The sequence below is a fragment of the Petromyzon marinus genome, chromosome 84 (genome assembly GCF_048934315.1).
Source record: "Petromyzon marinus isolate PM22_M1 ecotype Great Lakes invasive population chromosome 84, UKy_Petmar_22M1.pri1.0, whole genome shotgun sequence".
Taxonomy (NCBI): Eukaryota; Metazoa; Chordata; class Hyperoartia; order Petromyzontiformes; family Petromyzontidae; genus Petromyzon; species Petromyzon marinus.
This window is the reverse complement of record NC_133749.1, coordinates 3,176,869-3,196,425: the sequence shown is the minus strand read 5'-3', so window position 1 is coordinate 3,196,425 and position 19,557 is coordinate 3,176,869. Positions and strand designations below refer to the sequence as shown.

Here is a 19,557-nt window from a genome sequence, read left to right as displayed (position 1 = left end):
AGTTGAGGGGGGGGACAGAGCTTTGTGACGTCATAGTTGAAGGGGAGGCAGAGCTTTGTGGCGTCATAGCTGAGGGGGGGAGAACTTTGTGACGTCATAGTTGAGGGGGGGGGAAGAGCTTTGTGACATCATAGTTGAGGCGGCACGATTGACTTGCTGTGACGTCATAGTTGAGGGGTGGGGGAGTTTGACTTGCTGTGACGTCATAGTTGAGGGTGGGGCGATTGACTTGCTGTGACGTCATATTGAGGGGGGAGGCGTTTGACTTTCTGGGACGTCATATTGAGGAGGGGGCGCGTTTGACTGGCTGTGACATCATAGTCGAGGGGGGGGGGGGAATAGCTTTGTGACGTCATAGTTGAGGGGGCGCGATTGACTTGCTGTGACGTCATGTTGAGGGGGGGGTGGGGGGACGTTTGACTTGCTGTGACGTCATAGCAGAGTGGTGGGGGCGTTTGACTTTGCTGTGACGTCGTGTGACGTCATAGCCGAGGGGGGGGGGGGGGGAGGGGGCCCAAAGGTCGTCCAAAAAAATCGCGTGACGTCATTCATGGACGTCATTCACCTTAAAGGGGGGGGGGGGGGGGGGGGTCAAAGGAAAAAAAAAATAATTTCACCGACAGCTCCTCAACTTGAGCTCGTTCGGCTCCTCATCCGACCGCGGATGACGTCACCTGGCCCCTCCCCTCCCCTCCCCCCCCCTGCCCCGCCCCCCCCCTGCTGCACGTGGGGGGCCCCGGCAGTGTGGGGGCGGGGGGGGGGGGCACACCCACGTGCAGCAGGGGGGGGGCGGGGGGGGGGGCACAGGCCCAGGAGGAGGCAGCAGGGGCTGCATCGGTGCACGACCCGGAAGAGAGTCACGTGGGACGGAGGGCAGCTGCCTCGCAGGCCTCGGAACCTGCGGCACCACGTGGGAGGCAGGGGCAGAGGCAGAGGCAGAGGCAAAGGCAGAGGCAAAAGGTGCCCCGCGTAGCCTGCTAGAGCATGTCGGGGGGCAAGTGCAGTCGCTCGGGTTGCTCAGTCAGTCACTCGGTTGCTCAGTTACTCAGTCACTCAGTTACTCACTCACTCACTCAGTTACTCACTCACTCAGTTACTCACTTAGTTACTCACTCACTCAGTTACTCACTTAGTTACTCACTCAGTCAGTTACTCACTTAGTTACTCACTCAGTCAGTTACTCACTCAGTCAGTCACTCAGTTACTCACTCACTCAGTTACTCAGTCACTCAGTTACTCACTCACTCAATTACTCACTCAGTCAGTCAGTCACTCAGTTACTCAGTCACTCAGTTACTCAGTCACTCAGTTACTCACTCAGTCAGTTACTCACTCAGTCAGTTACTCAGTCACTCAGTTACTCACTCAGTCAGTTACTCACTCAGTCAGTTACTCAGTTACTCAGTCACTCAGTTACTCACTCAGTCAGTTACTCACTCAGTCAGTTACTCACTCAGTCAGTTACTCAGTCACTCAGTTACTCACTCACTCACTCAGTTACTCACTCACTCAGTTACTCACTTAGTTACTCACTCAGTCAGTTACTCACTTAGTTACTCACTCAGTCAGTTACTCACTCAGTCAGTCACTTAGTTACTCAGTTACTCACTCACTCAGTTACTCACTCACTCAGTTACTCACTCAGTCAGTTACTCAGTCACTCAGTTACTCACTCACTCACTCAGTTACTCACTCACTCAGTTACTCACTTAGTTACTCACTCAGTCAGTTACCTCACTTAGTTACTCACTCAGTCAGTTACTCACTCAGTCAGTCACTCAGTTACTCAGTTACTCACTCACTCAGTTACTCACTCACTCAGTTACTCAGTCACTCAGTTACTCACTCACTCAATTACTCACTCAGTCAGTCAGTCACTCAGTTACTCAGTCACTCAGTTACTCAGTCACTCAGTTACTCACTCAGTCAGTTACTCACTCAGTCAGTTACTCAGTCACTCAGTTACTCACTCACTCACTCAGTTACTCACTCACTCAGTTACTCACTTAGTTACTCACTCAGTCAGTTACTCACTTAGTTACTCACTCAGTCAGTTACTCACTCAGTCAGTCACTTAGTTACTCAGTTACTCACTCACTCAGTTACTCACTCACTCAGTTACTCACTCAGTCAGTTACTCAGTCACTCAGTTACTCACTCACTCACTCAGTTACTCACTCACTCAGTTACTCACTTAGTTACTCACTCAGTCAGTTACTCACTTAGTTACTCACTCAGTCAGTTACTCACTCAGTCAGTCACTCAGTTACTCAGTTACTCACTCACTCAGTTACTCACTCACTCAGTTACTCACTCAGTCAGTTACTCAGTCACTCAGTTACTCACTCACTCACTCAGTTACTCACTCACTCAGTTACTCACTTAGTTACTCACTCAGTCAGTTACTCACTTAGTTACTCACTCAGTCAGTTACTCACTCAGTCAGTCACTCAGTTACCCAGTTACTCACTCACTCAGTTACTCACTCACTCAGTTACTCACTCAGTCAGTTACTCAGTCACTCAGTTACTCACTCACTCACTCAGTTACTCACTCACTCAGTTACTCACTTAGTTACTCACTCAGTCAGTTACTCACTTAGTTACTCACTCAGTCAGTTACTCACTCAGTCAGTCACTCAGTTACTCAGTTACTCACTCACTCAGTTACTCACTCACTCAGTTACTCACTCAGTCAGTTACTCAGTCACTCAGTTACTCACTCACTCACTCAGTTACTCACTCACTCAGTTACTCACTCACGTCAGTTACTCACTCAGTCAGTTACTCAGTCACTCAGTTACTCACTCACTCACTCAGTTACTCACTCACTCAGTTACTCACTTAGTTACTCACTCAGTCAGTTACTCACTTAGTTACTCACTCAGTCAGTTACTCACTCAGTCAGTCACTCAGTTACTCAGTTACTCACTCACTCAGTTACTCACTCACTCAGTTACTCACTCAGTCAGTTACTCAGTCACTCAGTTACTCACTCACTCACTCAGTTACTCACTCACTCAGTTACTCACTTAGTTACTCACTCAGTCAGATACTCACTTAGTTACTCACTCAGTCAGTTCTCACTCCTCAGTCAGTCAGTTACTCAGTTACTCACTCACTCAGTTACTCACTCACTCAGTTACTCACTCAGTCAGTTACTCAGTCACTCAGTTACTCACTCACTCACTCAGTTACTCACTCACTCAGTTACTCACTTAGTTACTCACTCAGTCAGTTACTCACTTAGTTACTCACTCAGTCAGTTACTCACTCAGTCAGTCACTCAGTTACTCAGTTACTCACTCACTCAGTTACTCACTCACTCAGTTACTCACTCAGTCAGTTACTCAGTCACTCAGTTACTCACTCACTCACTCAGTTACTCACTCACTCAGTTACTCACTTAGTTACTCACTCAGTCAGTTACTCACTTAGTTACTCACTCAGTCAGTTACTCACTCAGTCAGTCACTCAGTTACTCAGTTACTCAGTCACTCAGTTACTCACTCACTCAGTTACTCACTCAGTTCAGTTACTCAGTCACTCAGTTACTCACTCACTCACTCAGTCACTCAGTCAGTCACTCAGTTACTCAGTTACTCACTCACTCAGTTACTCACTCACTCAGTTACTCACTCAGTCAGTTACTCAGTCACTCAGTTACTCACTCACTCACTCAGTTACTCAGTCAGTTACTCAGTCACTCAGTTTACTCACTCACTCACTCAGTTACTCACTCACTCAGTTACTCACTTAGTTACTCACTCAGTCAGTTACTCAGTCACTCAGTTACTCACTCACTCACTCAGTTACTCACTCACTCAGTTACTCACTCACTCAGTTACTCACTCAGTCAGTTACTCAGTCACTCAGTTACTCACTCACTCACTCAGTTACTCACTCACTCAGTTACTCACTTAGTTACTCACTCAGTCAGTTACTCACTTAGTTACTCACTCAGTCAGTTACTCACTCAGTCAGTCACTCAGTTACTCAGTTACTCACTCACTCAGTTACTCACTCACTCAGTTACTCACTCAGTCAGTTACTCAGTCACTCAGTTACTCACTCACTCACTCAGTTACTCACTCACTCAGTTACTCACTTAGTTACTCACTCAGTCAGTTACTCAGTCACTCAGTTACTCACTCACTCACTCAGTTACTCACTCAGTTACTCAGTCACTCAGTTACTCACTCACTCACTCAGTTACTCACTCACTCAGTTACTCACTTAGTTACTCACTCAGTCAGTTACTCAGTCACTCAGTTACTCACTCACTCACTCAGTTACTCACTCAGTTACTCAGTCACTCAGTTACTCACTCACTCACTCAGTTACTCACTCACTCAGTTACTCACTTAGTTACTCACTCAGTCACTCACTCAGTCACTCAGTTACTCACTCAGTTACTCACTCACTCAGTTACTAACTCACTCACTCAGTTACTCAGTCACTCAGTCACTCACTCAGTCACTCAGTCACTCACTCAGTCACTCAGTCACTCACTCAGTCAACCAGTTACTCAGTCAACCAGTTACTCAGTAAATCACTCAATCACTCAGTCACTCACTCAGTTACTCAGTTACTCACTCAGTTACTCACTCACTCGGTTACTCAGTCACTCACTCAGTTACTCAGTCACTCAGTCACTCACTCAGTTACTCAGTCACTCAGTCACTCACTCAGTTGCTCAGTCACTCAGTCAGTTACTCACTCACTCAGTTACTCACTCAGTTACTCAGTCACTCAGTTACTCACTCACTCAATCACTCAGGTTACTCACTCAGTCACTCAGTTACTCAGTCACTCACTCACTCAGTTACTCACTCACTCAGTTACTCACTCACTCAGTTACTCACTCAGTCAGTTACTCAGTCACTCAGTTACTCACTCACTCACTCAGTTACTCACTCACTCAGTTACTCACTTAGTTACTCACTCAGTCAGTTACTCAGTCACTCAGTTACTCACTCACTCACTCAGTTACTCACTCAGTTACTCAGTCACTCAGTTACTCACTCACTCACTCAGTTACTCACTCACTCAGTTACTCACTTAGTTACTCACTCAGTCAGTTACTCAGTCACTCAGTACTCACTCACTCACTCAGTTACTCACTCAGTTACTCAGTCACTCAGTTACTCACTCACTCACTCAGTTACTCACTCACTCAGTTACTCACTTAGTTACTCACTCAGTCACTCACTCAGTCACTCAGTTACTCACTCAGTTCTCACTCACTCAGTTACTCCTCATTACAACTCACTCACTCAGTTACTCAGTCACTCAGTCACTCACTCAGTCACTCAGTCACTCACTCAGTCACTCAGTCACTCACTCAGTCAACCAGTTACTCAGTCAACCAGTTACTCAGTAAATCACTCAATCACTCAGTCACTCACTCAGTTACTCAGTTACTCACTCAGTTACTCACTCACTCGGTTTACTCAGTCACTCACTCAGTTACTCAGTCACTCAGTCACTCACTCAGTTACTCAGTCACTCAGTCACTCACTCAGTTGCTCAGTCACTCAGTTACTCACTCACTCAGTTACTCACTCAGTTACTCAGTCACTCAGTTACTCACTCACTCAATCACTCAGTTACTCACTCAGTCACTCAGTTACTCAGTCACTCACTCACTCAGTCACTCACTCACTCAGTTACTCAGTCACTCAGTTACTCACTCAGTTACTCAGTCACTCACTCACTCAGTTACTCAATCACTCAGTTACTCACTCAGTTACTCACTCACTCAGTTACTCACTCACTCAGTTACTCAGTCACTCACTCAGTTACTCACTCAGTAACTCACTCACTCAGTCACTCACTCAGTTACTCAGTCACTCAGTCACTCACTCACTCAGTCACTCACTCAGTCACTCAGTTACTCACTCACTCAGTTACTCAGTCACTCACTCAGTTACTCAGTTACTCACTCAGTTACTCACTCAGTTACTCACTCAGTTACTCACGCACTCAGTCAGTCACTCACTCACTCAGTTACTCACTCAGTTACTCACTCACTCAGTCAGTCACTCACTCACTCAGTCACTCACTCAGTCACTCACTCAGTTACTCACTCAGTTACTCACTCACTCAGTCAGTCACTCACTCACTCAGTTACTCACTCAGTTACTCACTCAGTCAGTCACTCACTCAGTTACTCAGTCACTCACTCACTCAGTCACTCACTCAGTTACTCACTCAGTTACTCACTCAGTTACTCACTCACTCAGTCAGTCACTCACTCACTCAGTCACTCACTCAGTCACTCACTCAGTTACTCACTCAGTTACTCACGCACTCAGTCAGTCACTCACTCACTCAGTTACTCACTCAGTTACTCACTCACTCAGTCAGTCACTCACTCAGTTATTCAGTCACTCGCTCAGTTACTCAGTCACTCACTCAGTTACTCAGTCACTCAGTTACTCAGTCACTCACTCAGTCACTCAGTCACTCACTCTGTTACTCACTGAGTTACTCAGTCACTCAGTCACTCACTCAGTCACTCAGTCACTCAGTTACTCACTCAGTCACTCAGTTACTCAGTCACTCAGTCACTCAGTTACTCACTCAGTCACACTCACTCACTCAGTCACTCACTCAGTTACTCACTCAGTCACTCACTCAGTTACTCAGTCACTCAGTCACTCAGTTACTCAGTCACTCAGTTACTCACTCAGTCACTCAGTCAGACAGTCACTCAGTCACTCACTCTGTTACTCACTCAGTCACTCACTCACTCAGTTACTAACTCAATCACTCACTCACTTACTCAGTTACTCACTCAGTTACTCATCACTCACTCAGTCACTCACTCATTCAGTTACTCACTCACTCACTCACCCACTCACTCACTCAGTTACTCACTCAGTCACTCACTCACTCAGTTTACTCACTCAGTCACTCACTCACTCAGTCACTCACTCAGTTACTCACTCAGTCACTCACTCCAGTTACTCACTCACTCAGTCACTCACTCAGTCACTCATTCGGTGGTGGGGGGTGGTGATGGTGGTGGTTGTGGTGGTGGTTGTGGTGGTGGTTGTGGTGGTTGTAGTTGTGGTGGTTGTGGTTGTCGTGGTGGTGGTGATGGTGGTTGTGGTGGTGGTGTGATGGTGGTGGTAGTGGTGGTGGTTGTGGTAATGGTTGTGGTGGTCGTGGTGATGGTTGTGGTGATGGTGGTGATGGTGGTTGTGGTGATGGTGGTTGTGGTAGTGGTGGTTGTGGTGGTGGCCGTGGTGGTGGTGGTTGTGGTGGTGGTTGTGGTGGTTGTGGTGGTTGTTGTGGTGTTGGTAGTTGTGGTGGTGCTGGTGCTGGTTGTAGTTGTGGTGATGGTGGTGGTTGTGGTGGTGGTAGTTGTGGTGGTGTTGGTGGGGGTGGTGATGGTGGTGCTTGTGGTGGTGGTGATGGTGGTGATGGTGGTGGTTGTGGTGGTGGTGATGGTGGTGGTGATGGTGGTGGTTGTGGTGTTGTTGTGGTTGTGGTGGTGGTGGTAATGGTGGTGGTTGTGGTGGTTGTGGTAAGGTGGTGGTGATGGTGGTGATGGTGGTGGTGGTGATGGTGGTGGTGGTTGTGGTGGTGGTGGTGGTGGTTGTGGTGGTGGTCGTGGTGGTGGTGGTGGTTGTGGTTGTGGTGGTGGTGGTTGTGGTTGTGGTGGTGGTTGTGGTGGTGTTGGTAGTTGTGGTGGTGGTGGTGCTGGTTGTAGTGGTGGTGATGGTGGTGGTTGTGGTGGTAGTTGTGGTGGTGTTGGTGGTGGTGGTGGTGATGGTTGTGGTGGTGGTGATGGTGGTTGTGGTGGTGGTGATGGTGGTGGTGATGGTGGTGGTTGTGGTGGTTGTTGTGGTGGTGGTGATGGTGGTGGTTGTGGTGGTTGTGGTGATGGTGGTGGTGATGGTGTGGTGGTGATGGTGGTGGTGGTGGTTGTGGTGGTGGTGATGATTGTGGTTGTGGGTGGTGGTGATGGTGGTGGTGGTGATGGTGGTGGTGATGGTTGTGGTGGTTGTGGTTGTTGTTGTGGTGATAGTGGTGGTGATGGTGGTGGTTTGGTGGTGTGTGGTGGTGTGATAGTAGTGGTGGTTGTAGTGGTGGTGGTAGTTGTTGGTGGTTGTTGTTGTGGTGGTTGTTGTTGTGGTGGTGGTTGAGGTGGTGGTGGTGATGGGTTTGGTGGTGGTGGTTGTGGTGGTGTGTGGTGTGGTGGTGGTGGTGGTGGTGGTGGTTTGGTGGTGGTTGTGGTGGTGGTGGGTGGTTTGTGGTGGTGGTGGTGTTGTGGTGGTGGGGTTGTGGTGTGGTTGTGGTGAGTGTGTGGTGGGGGTGTGGTGGTGTGGTGGGTGATGTGGTGGTTGTGGTGGTGGTGGTGTGGTGGTGGTTGGTGGTTGTTGTGGTTGTGATGATGGTGGTTGTGGTGGGGGGTGTTGTTGTTGGTGTCTTCACTCCCCTTCTCCCGTGGCGATCCCCACGTCCGTCAGGACCGACCCCTACTACTTGTGGGGGGGGGGGGGGGGGGGGGGGGGGTAATGGGGTCATTAGGTCACGAGGTTCATGGGGTCACACGCTTGAAAACATTTCACACGGCCACTGTGAATCCACCCACCCACCAACCCACTCACACCACCCACCCAGTCACTCACTCACCCACCCACCCCCACTCACCCACCCACTCACCCACCCACTCACCCACCCACTCACTCCCCACCCACCCACCCACTCACCCACTCACTAACCCACCCATCCACTCACTCATCCACCCACCCACCCACTCACCCACTCACTCACCAACCCACTCACTCACCCACTCACTCACCCACCCACTCATCAACCCACTCACTCACCCACTCACTCACCCACCCACTCACCAACCCACCCACCCACTCACTCACCCACCCACTCACCCACCCACCCACTCACCCACCTACCCACCCACCCACTCACTCACTCACCCACTCACCCACCCACCACTCACCACCACCCACCCACCCACCTCACCCACTCACCCCCACTCACAAACCCACTCACTCACCCACTCACTCACCCACCCACTCACCAACCCACTCACTCACCCACTCACTCACCACCCACTCACCAACCCACTCACTCACCCACTCACTCACCCACCCACTCACCAACCCACCCACTCACCAACCCACCCACTCACCCACCCACCCACCCACTCACCCACCCACTCACTCACCCACCCCACTCCACTCACTACCCACCCATCCACTCACTCATCCACCCACTCACTCACTCACCCATCCACCCACCCACTCACTCACCCACCCACCCACTCACCCACCCACCCACCAACCCACTCACTCACTCACCCACCCACCCACCAACCCACCAACCCACTCACTCACCCACCCACTCACCCACCCACCCACCCACTCACTCACCCACCCACCACTCACCCACTCACTAACCCACCCATCCACTCACTGACCCACCCACCCACCCACTCACCCACTCACCCACTCACAAACCCACCCATCCACTCACTCATCCACCCACTCACCCACTCACCCACCCACTCACTCACCCATCCACTCACCAACCCACTAACCCACTCAATCACTCACTCACCCACCCACCACCACCCACTCACCCACCCACTCACCCACCCACTCACCCACTCACCCACTCACCACCCACTCGCTCACTCACTCACCCACCCACCCTCTTACTCACTCACCCACTCACTCACTCACCCACTCACACACCCACCCACCCACCCACTCACTCACCCACCCACCCACCCACTCACCCACCCACCCACTCACCCACCCACCAACCCACCAACCCACTCACTCACCCACTCACTCACCCACTCACTCACCCACCCACTCACCAACCCACCCACCCCACTCACCCACCCACTCACCCACCCACCCCACTCACAAACCCACTCACTCACCCACTCACCCACCCACTCACCAACCCACTCACTCACCCACTCACTCACGCACCCACTCACCAACCCACTCACTCACCCACTTACTCACCCACCCACTCACCAACCCACCCACTCACCAACCCACCCACTCACCCACCCACCCACCCACTCACCCACCCCCCCACCCACTCACCCACCCACTCACTCACTCACCCACCCCACACCCACTCACTAACCACCCATCCACTCACTCATCACCCACTCACTCACTCACCCATCCACCCACCCACTCACTCACCCACCCACTCACCACCCCCACCCACTCACTCACTCACCCACCCACCCACCAACCCACCAAAACACTCACTCACCCACCCACCAACCACACCCACAACCACTCACTCACCCACCCACCCACCCACTCACCCCACTCACTAACCCACCCACCACCCACTCACCCACCCACCACCCACTCACTCACTCACCCACCCACCCACCCACTCACCCACCCACTCACCCACTCACCCACTCACAAACCCACCCCATGCCAATCACTCATCCACCCACCCACCCACTCACCCACTCAACCCACCCACTCACTCACCCATCCACTCACCAACCCACTCACCCACTCCTCACTCACCCACCCACCCACCCACCACTCACCCACCCACTCACCCACTCACCCACTTCACCCACTCACCCACCCACCCACTCACTCACTCACCCACCCCTCCCTCTCACTCACTCACCCACTCACATCACTCACCCACTCACACACCCACCCACCCACTCCCACCCACCCACTCACTCATCCACCCACCCACCCACTCACCCACTCAACACCCACTCACTCACCCACCCACTCACCACCCACTCACCCACTCACTCACTCACTCACCCACTCACTCACTCACCCACTCACACACCCACCCACCCACTCACCACCCACCCACTCACTCATCCACCCACCCACCCCTCACCCACTCACCCACCCACTCACTCACCTACCCACTCACCCAACCCACTCACCCACCCACCCACTCACTCACCCACCCACCCACCACTCACTCACCCACCCACTCACCCACCCACCCACCCACTCACTCCACCTACCCACCCATCCACTCACTCACTCACCCACTCACCCACCCACCCACTCACCACCCACCACTCACTCACTCACCCACTCACAAACCCACTCACTCACTCACCCACTCACTCACCCACCCACTCACCAACCCACTCACCCACCCACTCACCAACCCCACCTCACCACTCCCTCCCACCCACCCACTCACCAACCCACCCACTCACCCACCCCACCCACCCACTCACCCACCCACCCACTCACCCACCACTCACTCACTCACCCACCCACACCCACCACTAACCCACCCATCCACTCACTCATCCACCCACTCACTCACTCACCCATCCACCCACCCACTCACCTCCCCACCCACCCACCCACTCACCCACCCACTCACCCACTCACCCCACTCACAAACCCACCCATCCACTCACTCATCCACCCACCCACCCACTCACCCACTCACCCACCCACTCACCCATCCACTCACCAACCCACTCACTCACCCACCCACCCACCCACTCACCCACCCACTCACCCACCCACTCACCCACTCACCCACTCACCCACCCACTCCACTCACTCACTCACCCACCCCACCCTCTCACTCACTCACCCACTCACTCACTCACCCACTCACACCCCACCCACCCACTCACCCACCCACCCTCTCACTCATCCACCCACCCACCCACTCACCCACTCACCCACCCACTCTCATCACCCACCCACTCACCAACCCACTCACCCACTCACTCACTCACCACCCACCCACCCTCCCTCTCACCCACTCACCCACCCATCTCACCCACCCACTCACCCACTCACCCACCCACTCGCTCACTCACTCACCCACCCACCCTCTTACCACTCACCCACTCACTCACTCACTCACCCACTCACACACCCACCCACCCACCCACTCACTCACCACCCACCCCTCACCCACCCACCCACTCACCCACCACCACCCACCAACCCACTCACTCACCCACTCACTCACCCACTCACTCACCCACCCACTCACCAACCCACCCACCCACTCACTCACCCACCCACTCACCCACCCACCCACCCACTCACCCACCTACCCACCCACCCACTCACTCACTCACCCACCCACCCACCACCCACTCACCACCCCACCCACCCACTCACCCACTCACCCACTCACAAACCCACTCACTCACCCACTCACTCACCCACCCACTCACCAACCCACTCACTCACCCACTCACTCACCCACCCACTCACCAACCCACTCACTCACCCACTCACTCACCCACCCACGCACCAACCCACCCACTCACCAACCACCCACTCACCCACCCACCCACTCACCCACCCACCCACTCACCCACTCACTCACTCACCCACCCACACCCACTCACTAACCCACCCATCCACTCACTCATCCACCCACTCACTCACTCACCCATCCACCCACCCACTCACTCACCCACCCACCCACTCACCCACCCACCCACTCACTCACTCACCCACCCACCCACCAACCCACCAACCCACTCACTCACCCACCCACTCACCCACCCACCCACCCACTCACTCACCCACCCACCCACCCACTCACCCACTCACTAACCCACCCACCCACCCACTCACCCACCCACCCACCCACTCACTCACTCACCCACACACCCACCCACTCACCCACCCACTCACCCACTCAACCCACTCACAAACCCACCCATCCACTCACTCATCCACCCACCCACCCACCCACTCACCCACTCACCCACCCACTCACTCACCCAATCCACTCACCAACCCACTCACCCACTCACTCACTCACCCACCCACCCACCCACTCACCCACCCACTCACCCACTCACCCACTCACCCACCCACCCACTCACCCACTCACTCACTCACCCACCCACTCACCAACCCACTCACTCACCCACTCACTCACCCACCCACTCACCAACCCACTCACTCACCCACTCACTCACCCACCCACTCACCAACCCACCCACTCATTCACCCACTCACCCACCCACTCACTCACTCACCCACTCACCCTCCCACCCACTCACCCACCCACCCACCCACTCACCCACCCACCCACTCACCCACTCACCCCACTCACAAACCCACCCATCCACTCACTCATCCACCCACCCACCCACTCACCCACCCACTCACCCACCCACTCACCAACCCACTCACCCACCCACTCACTCACCCACCCACTCACTCACCCACCCACCCACCCACTCACCCCCCCACCCACTCACCCACCCACTCACCTCCCCACCCACTCACCCACCCACTCACCCACCCACCCACCACTCACCCTGCAAGTCCGTCACGACGAGCTCCCCGCCCGTGGCGTTGAACACCCAGTGCTGAAACGCGCAGAGCTTCTCCGCCATGCCCGCCCCCACCACACCCACGTCGCCACCGCCCCCATCGCTGTGGGCGTGACCCTTCACGCTGTGGGCGTGACCCTCCACGCTGTGGGCGTGACCCTCCCCCACGCTGTGGGCGTGACCCTCCCCCACGCTGTGGGCGTGACCCTCCCCCACGCTGTGGGCGTGACCCTCCCCCACGCCGTGGGCGTGACACCTCCCCTCGCTGTGGGCGTGACCCTCCCCCACGCTGTGGGCGTGACCCTCCACCACGCTGTGGGCGTGACTCCTCCCCACGCTGTAGGCGTGACCCTCCCCCTCGCTGTGGGCGTGACTCCTCCCCACGCTGTGGGCGTGACTCCTCCCCTCGCTGTGGGCGTGACCCTCCCCCACGCTGTGGGCGTGACTCCTCCCCTCGCTGTGGGCGTGACCCTCCACCACGCTGTGGGCGTGACCCTCCCCCACGCTGTGGGCGTGACCCTCCACCACGCTGTGGGCGTGACCCTCCACGCTGTGGGCGTGACCCTCCCCCTCGCTGTGGGCGTGACTCCTCCCCTCGCTGTGGGCGTGACTCCTCCCCTCGCTGTGGGCGTGACCCTCCACCACGCCGTCGGAGTGACCCTCCACCGCGGCCATCTCGCCGCCGTCCCGCGGGGAGAATTTGACGAAGCGCCCGGGCAGCCAGGACTCGAGGGTGGCGGCGGCCGCACGGCGGCACCGCAGGTGGGCCAGGTAGAGGGGCAGCACCCTGGTGGGTGGAGGTCACCACCAACACCAACACCACCACCAACACCACCGACAACAACAACGACAACATTCATGGTCACGGCATCAGACTCAGCCACCTCGCCTGAATCCCTCCACGGATGTTCGCCTTCGGCGGGGGCGTGAGTAACCACGACCACCGCCGCTCCTCGCCTCTCGGTTGATGGGAAGGCGAGCCCCAAAGTAGCCCGGGGCTTACAGCTTCCCACACCTCACCGCCACGCTCCCACGCCCCCCCTAACATTCTTTTCGTTCAGGTGAAGAGCCGCACCCGTGTCGTTTGGCAGTCTGCTGCCCCGAGTGGAGGACTGTCCGCCCCTCACGGTGGCAGGAGACAGAGCCGGTGCCACCGGGCCTCCCGAATGCCGCAGAGACCCAGGCGGTACCGGTCCGGCTCCCGACGGAGGAGCGGCAGCCTCTCCCTCCGCGGCGAGCTTTCGAACATTCCACGTGGCCGCACGAAGTGGCTTTTCGTTGTTTCTGGAGGAGCCCCGAGGGTAGAGATTCAGTCTCCTGGCTCCGCCAAATTGGGGTTTGGCCGGGAGACGTCATGGACGCCTGTCCCCCCGGGGCCTCCGGCACAAGCTTATTGATTAGATAGTTTTTCAGTCGTGGTTAAGCGGTAACTTATTGAAAGGTTTGAGGGGTCACCAGCCCCTCGCACCCGTCCAGAGCCCCCAATTGGCGGAGCCGGGAGACTGAATCTCCACCCTCGGGGCTCCCACGGAAACAACGAAAAGCCACTTCGTGTGGCCACGTGGAATGTTCGGACGCTCGCCGCGGAGGAGAGGCTGCCGCTCCTCTGTCGGGAGCTGGACCGGTACCGCCTGGTACTGCACCACCACCGCAGCGTTGCCGGTCCGGCACCAGCGAGGCGGTGGGGGGTTTCGATTTAAAGCTTTCGTGACTGCAGGGATTCATATTCTTGGTTCTTTCGGTAAAGTCTCCACCACGTAGAGGGGAAACAATTAAAAATAATAACAATATAAAACAATAAAATTATTGTAAAACAATAAAATTATTATTCTTGGTTCTTTCGGTAAAGTCACCACCACGTAGAAGGGAAACAATAAAATAATAAAAATAAAAAACAATAAAATTATTGTAAAACAATAAAATTATTATTCTTGGTTCTTTCGGTAAAGTCACCACCACGTGTAAGGGAAACAATTAAAATAATATAACAATAATATAAAAATTATTAAAAATGTAGAACAATAAAATTCTCACGACGTTTCGACTGCACGCAATCATCATGATGATTGCTTGTGTCGACTGCAACACAAGGTGGACTATGGTGGTGATGGTGGACTATGGTGGTGGTGGTGGTGATGGTGGTGATGGTGGTGGACTCTGCTGGTGGTGATGGTGGTGATGGTGGTGATGGTGGTGATGGTGGTGGACTATGGTGGTGGTGGTGATGGTGGACTCTGCTGGTGGTGATGGTGGACTGTGGTGGTGATGGATTATGGTGGTGGTGATGGTGGACTGTGGTGGTGATGGTGGACTATGGTGATGGTGGACTCTGCTGGTGGTGGTGATGGTGGACTCCGCTGGTGGTGGACTCTGCTGGTGGTGATGGTGGACTGTGGTGGTGATGGTGGACTATGGTGATGGTGGACTCTGCTGGTGGTGATGGTGGACTCTGCTGGTGGTGATGGTGGTGGTGGACTATGGTGGTGGTGGTGATGGTGATGGTGGTGGACGCTGGTGGTGATGGTGGTGATGGTGGTGGTGATGGTGATGGTGGTGGACGCTGGTGGTGATGGTGGTGATGGTGGACTATGGTGATGGTGGTGGTGATGGTGGTGGTGGTGGTGGACTATGGTGGTGGACTATGGTGGTGGTGATGGTGGTGATGGTGGTGGTGGACTATGGTGGTGGACTCTGCTGGTAGTGGTGGTGATGGTGGTGGTGGTGGACTATGGTGGTGGTGGTGATGGTGATGGTGGTGGACGCTGGTGGTCATGGTGGTGATGTTGGTGGTGGACTATGGTGGTGGACTATGGTGGTGGACTATGGTGATGGTGGTGGTGATGGTGGTGATGGTGGTGGACTATGGTGGTGGTGGTGGTGGTGGACTATGGTGGACTATGGTGGTGAACTCTGCTGGTGGTGATGGTGGTGGTGATGGTGATGGTGGTGGACTATGGTGATGGTGGTGGTGATAGTGGTGGACTATGGTGATGGTGGTGGACTATGGTGGACTATGGTGGTGGTGATGGTGGTGGTGATGGTGGTGGACTCTGGTGGACTATGGTGGTGATGGTGGTGATGGTGGACTCTGGTGGACTATGGTGGTGGACTATGGTGATGGTGGTGGACTATGGTGGTGGACTATGGTGATGGTGGTGGACTCTGGTGGACTATGGTGGTGGTGTTGTTGGAGCTCACCGCGGGGTGATCCCGACGCCTCCCCGCCTCACCACGTGACTTGTGAACGTCTCACAGAGCCCTCGGGCGGCGTTCTGCACCTCGCACTGCTGTGGACACACAGGCAGAGGTCCCCCAGGTAGTCCGCACGGTGCCGTAGGGGCAAGTGCACTCACTCACTCACTCACAACAACAACAACAGCAACAGCAGCAACAGCAACAACGTCACCACGACGCTTGTGCCAGGCCATGTGCACCTTGAGGACACGCTGGCAGGAGGTCACGTGGCAAGACCCAGCAGGTGCCACGGGTCGACTGACTGAGACGACCGAGACGACTGGCTGATGCACCACCTGTGCCCCCCTACTGTGCCAGGCTAGGTGCACCAGGAGGTCACGTGCCACGCATCAACTGACTGGGATGAGTGGCTGATGCACCACCTGTGCCCCCTACCGTGCCAGGCTAGGTGCACCAGGAGGTCACGGGGCAGACCCAGCAGGTGCCACGGGTCGACTGACTGAGATGACTGAGACGACTGGCTGATGCACCACCTGTGCCCCCCTACCGTGCCAGGCTAGGTGCACCAGGAGGTCACGTGCCACGGGTCAACTGACTGAGATGACTGGCTGATGCACCACCTGTGCCCCCCTACTGTGCCAGGCTAGGTGCACAGGTCACGGGGCAGACCCAGCAGGTGGCACGGGTCGACTGACTGAGATGACTGGCTGGTGCACCACCTGTGCCCGCTACTGTGCCAACCTGCTGCGCTTTAGCCACCTGGCGCTCCGCTCGTTGTTGTGAGCGTCGCTCCTCCGCCCTCCGTTGTTGTTGGAGGGCGACTGCCTCCAACTGCCCAGTAGCGTCCTTCACGAGCCTCCTCCTCCACAGAGGCCGATCTTGACACCGCTGGTACCGGTCATCGGCAAGTCCACTCAGCTCCACGTCCTCCTGTACCACATCACTCCATCTCTTCTCTAGCCCGTGCCGCGCCAATTTAGCCCCCTCGATCCGGCCGAACAAAAGCTGTTTCGGCATGCGGTGGTTGGGCATGCGGGCTACATGACCCAGCCAACGCAGCCTTGCCTGCTGGAGGAGCTCACCGATGGGACTTTGTCCAGATCTTTCAAGGATTTGTGAGCTCCTCACACAATCCAGCCTGGATAAACCCAGGATGGCTCGTTGGCAGGCCAGCCTAAATGTTTCTAACCGACGAAGATGTTCCATTAGGGGGGGTCCACGTTTCGCAAGCGTAGAGAAGGGAGGGAATGACCGTGGCCGAGAAAACCTGAAGCTTTGTGCGGAGCGACAGACCAGGTAGCGTCCACACAGCGTTACGCAGCCGATGAAAAGATATTGCCGCTCGACTGATTCGGAGTGAGACCTCTGCTGTTAAACTGGAGCCGGTCATAAGCACACTGCCCAGGTATGGGAAACTCTCCACTCTCTCCACAACTTATCCATCACCGATTGGGAGTTGTGGGGGTGGAGTGTCCGATGGTACACAATACCCAGGCAGGTGCTTAGTTTTGGTGGGGCTGATGGTAAGGCCCCACAACTCCTAGTGGCAAGCTCCAGGTTCAGCAGCAGCATCTCCAACTCCCCCCCCTGAGTGTGCAACAATCACCAGATCATCGGCGTACGTAACACGCTTGACCAATCGGTAGCCATGCCTCGACCGCACCTGGGCATCAACACCATCCATCATCACCACTCCCACCCCGCCCACCAACCTACCAGCAGGGTTCTCGATGTGCCCCTCCCGTAACCTTAACACCACCCCCCCCCCATCCCCCCCCCCCTCATCTCTCTCTGGTCCATCACGTGGCCTGACCCCGGTCAGGGCTGCTGTTGGCTACCGGTGCTCTGCTGCTACGTTGACCGATTCTACGTCACTACCACAAAGATCAAAGATCAAAGATCCCCCGTGTAGCCTTAGCAGACTGCAGGGGCAAGTGCTGTTAGCGAGCAGCGCCTACGAAGGCCGGAACGGTTACACGACGGGGGAAGGGGGGGGGGGGTGGGTGGCCATCAGCACCACGCCCGACCGCCTTTGTCTCCCCAGCGGCAGCTGAATCGGCCTAGGCGAGCCACCCCCCCTCCCCCACCACCACCACCACCACCGCCACCGCCATCAACACCACCACCAACCACCACGTGGCCACGTGCTCGTGAGTGCCGCTAGTCACGTGCAGCGCCATCTTGCGGTTCTCCTCCACCAATCCGTCGGCAGCGTCCGCCTCCCGCTCCTCGTCCAGGGCCCCGTGCCGCTTGAGGACGCACGGCGTCCCGGCGGGGAAGTCGGGCCCCATGCCGGGACCCGCGATGGCCCTGAAGGCTCTGCGGTGCATGCCCCGGGCGAAGGACTTCCGCTCGACAGCCACGAAGCCCTGCAGCGGAGGGCCCCAGCGCGGGGGCATGTGCAGAGGGTCCCGGTAGTGCAGGGAGCTGAGCTCCACCGCCTCCCAGGCTGGACGAGAGGATGAGGAGGTGGGGGGGAGAGGAGGTGGCGGGGAGGAGGAGGAGGAGGGAGCCAACGGAGGGGAAGGAAAGAGGGGGGGAGGGGAGGGGTTGGCTAAGGCACTGGGGGCTCGTCCGGGTCGTAACATGGCGGAGCTAAAGATGGAGATTCAAGGAAGGTGCCGATCGTGAAGCCCAGATTCAAGGTTGTGAATCACGTCTTTGAAAGGGTTAATGAGTTGCAGTTTCAACTGCTTGTGAATTCCCGTCTGTAGGTTCTGACCCTGAGACCCGGTCTCTACTCTAGACTCTGAGACCCTGAGACCCAGTCTCTACTCTAGACACTCACCCTGAGACCCGGTCTCTACTCTAGACACTGACCCTGAGACCCGGTCTCTACTCTGGACTCTGAGACCCTGAGACCCGGTCTCTACTCTAGACACTGACCCTGAGACCCGATCTCTACTCTAGACTCTGAGACCCTGAGACCCGGTCTCTACTCTAGACACTGAGACCCTGAGACCCGGTCTCAACTCGAGACACTGACCCTGAGACCCGGTCTCTACTCTAGACTCTGAGACCCTGAGACCCGGT

At 55.6% G+C, this 19,557-nt stretch overlaps 1 protein-coding gene and 1 long non-coding RNA gene across 2 annotated transcripts; one reads left to right on the top strand and one right to left on the bottom strand.

The window, feature by feature from the left end:
* Positions 1-857: 857 nt before the first annotated feature.
* LOC116937737 (uncharacterized) lies at positions 858-18,671 on the bottom strand. The gene is made up of 4 exons (XM_076057807.1): positions 18,655-18,671; positions 16,528-16,616; positions 13,314-14,116; positions 858-898 (listed from the first exon to the last, which is right to left on the bottom strand). Exons 3-4 carry the CDS (start codon positions 14,002-14,004, stop codon positions 858-860), a joined length of 732 nt encoding a protein of 243 aa, XP_075913922.1. The 5' UTR covers positions 14,005-14,116; positions 16,528-16,616; positions 18,655-18,671.
* LOC142907868 (uncharacterized) lies at positions 16,818-17,502 on the top strand. Its single transcript, XR_012931313.1, has 3 exons — positions 16,818-16,898; positions 16,985-17,096; positions 17,180-17,502. It is a non-coding gene; the product is annotated as an uncharacterized LOC142907868 (long non-coding RNA).
* Positions 18,672-19,557: the final 886 nt, after the last annotated feature.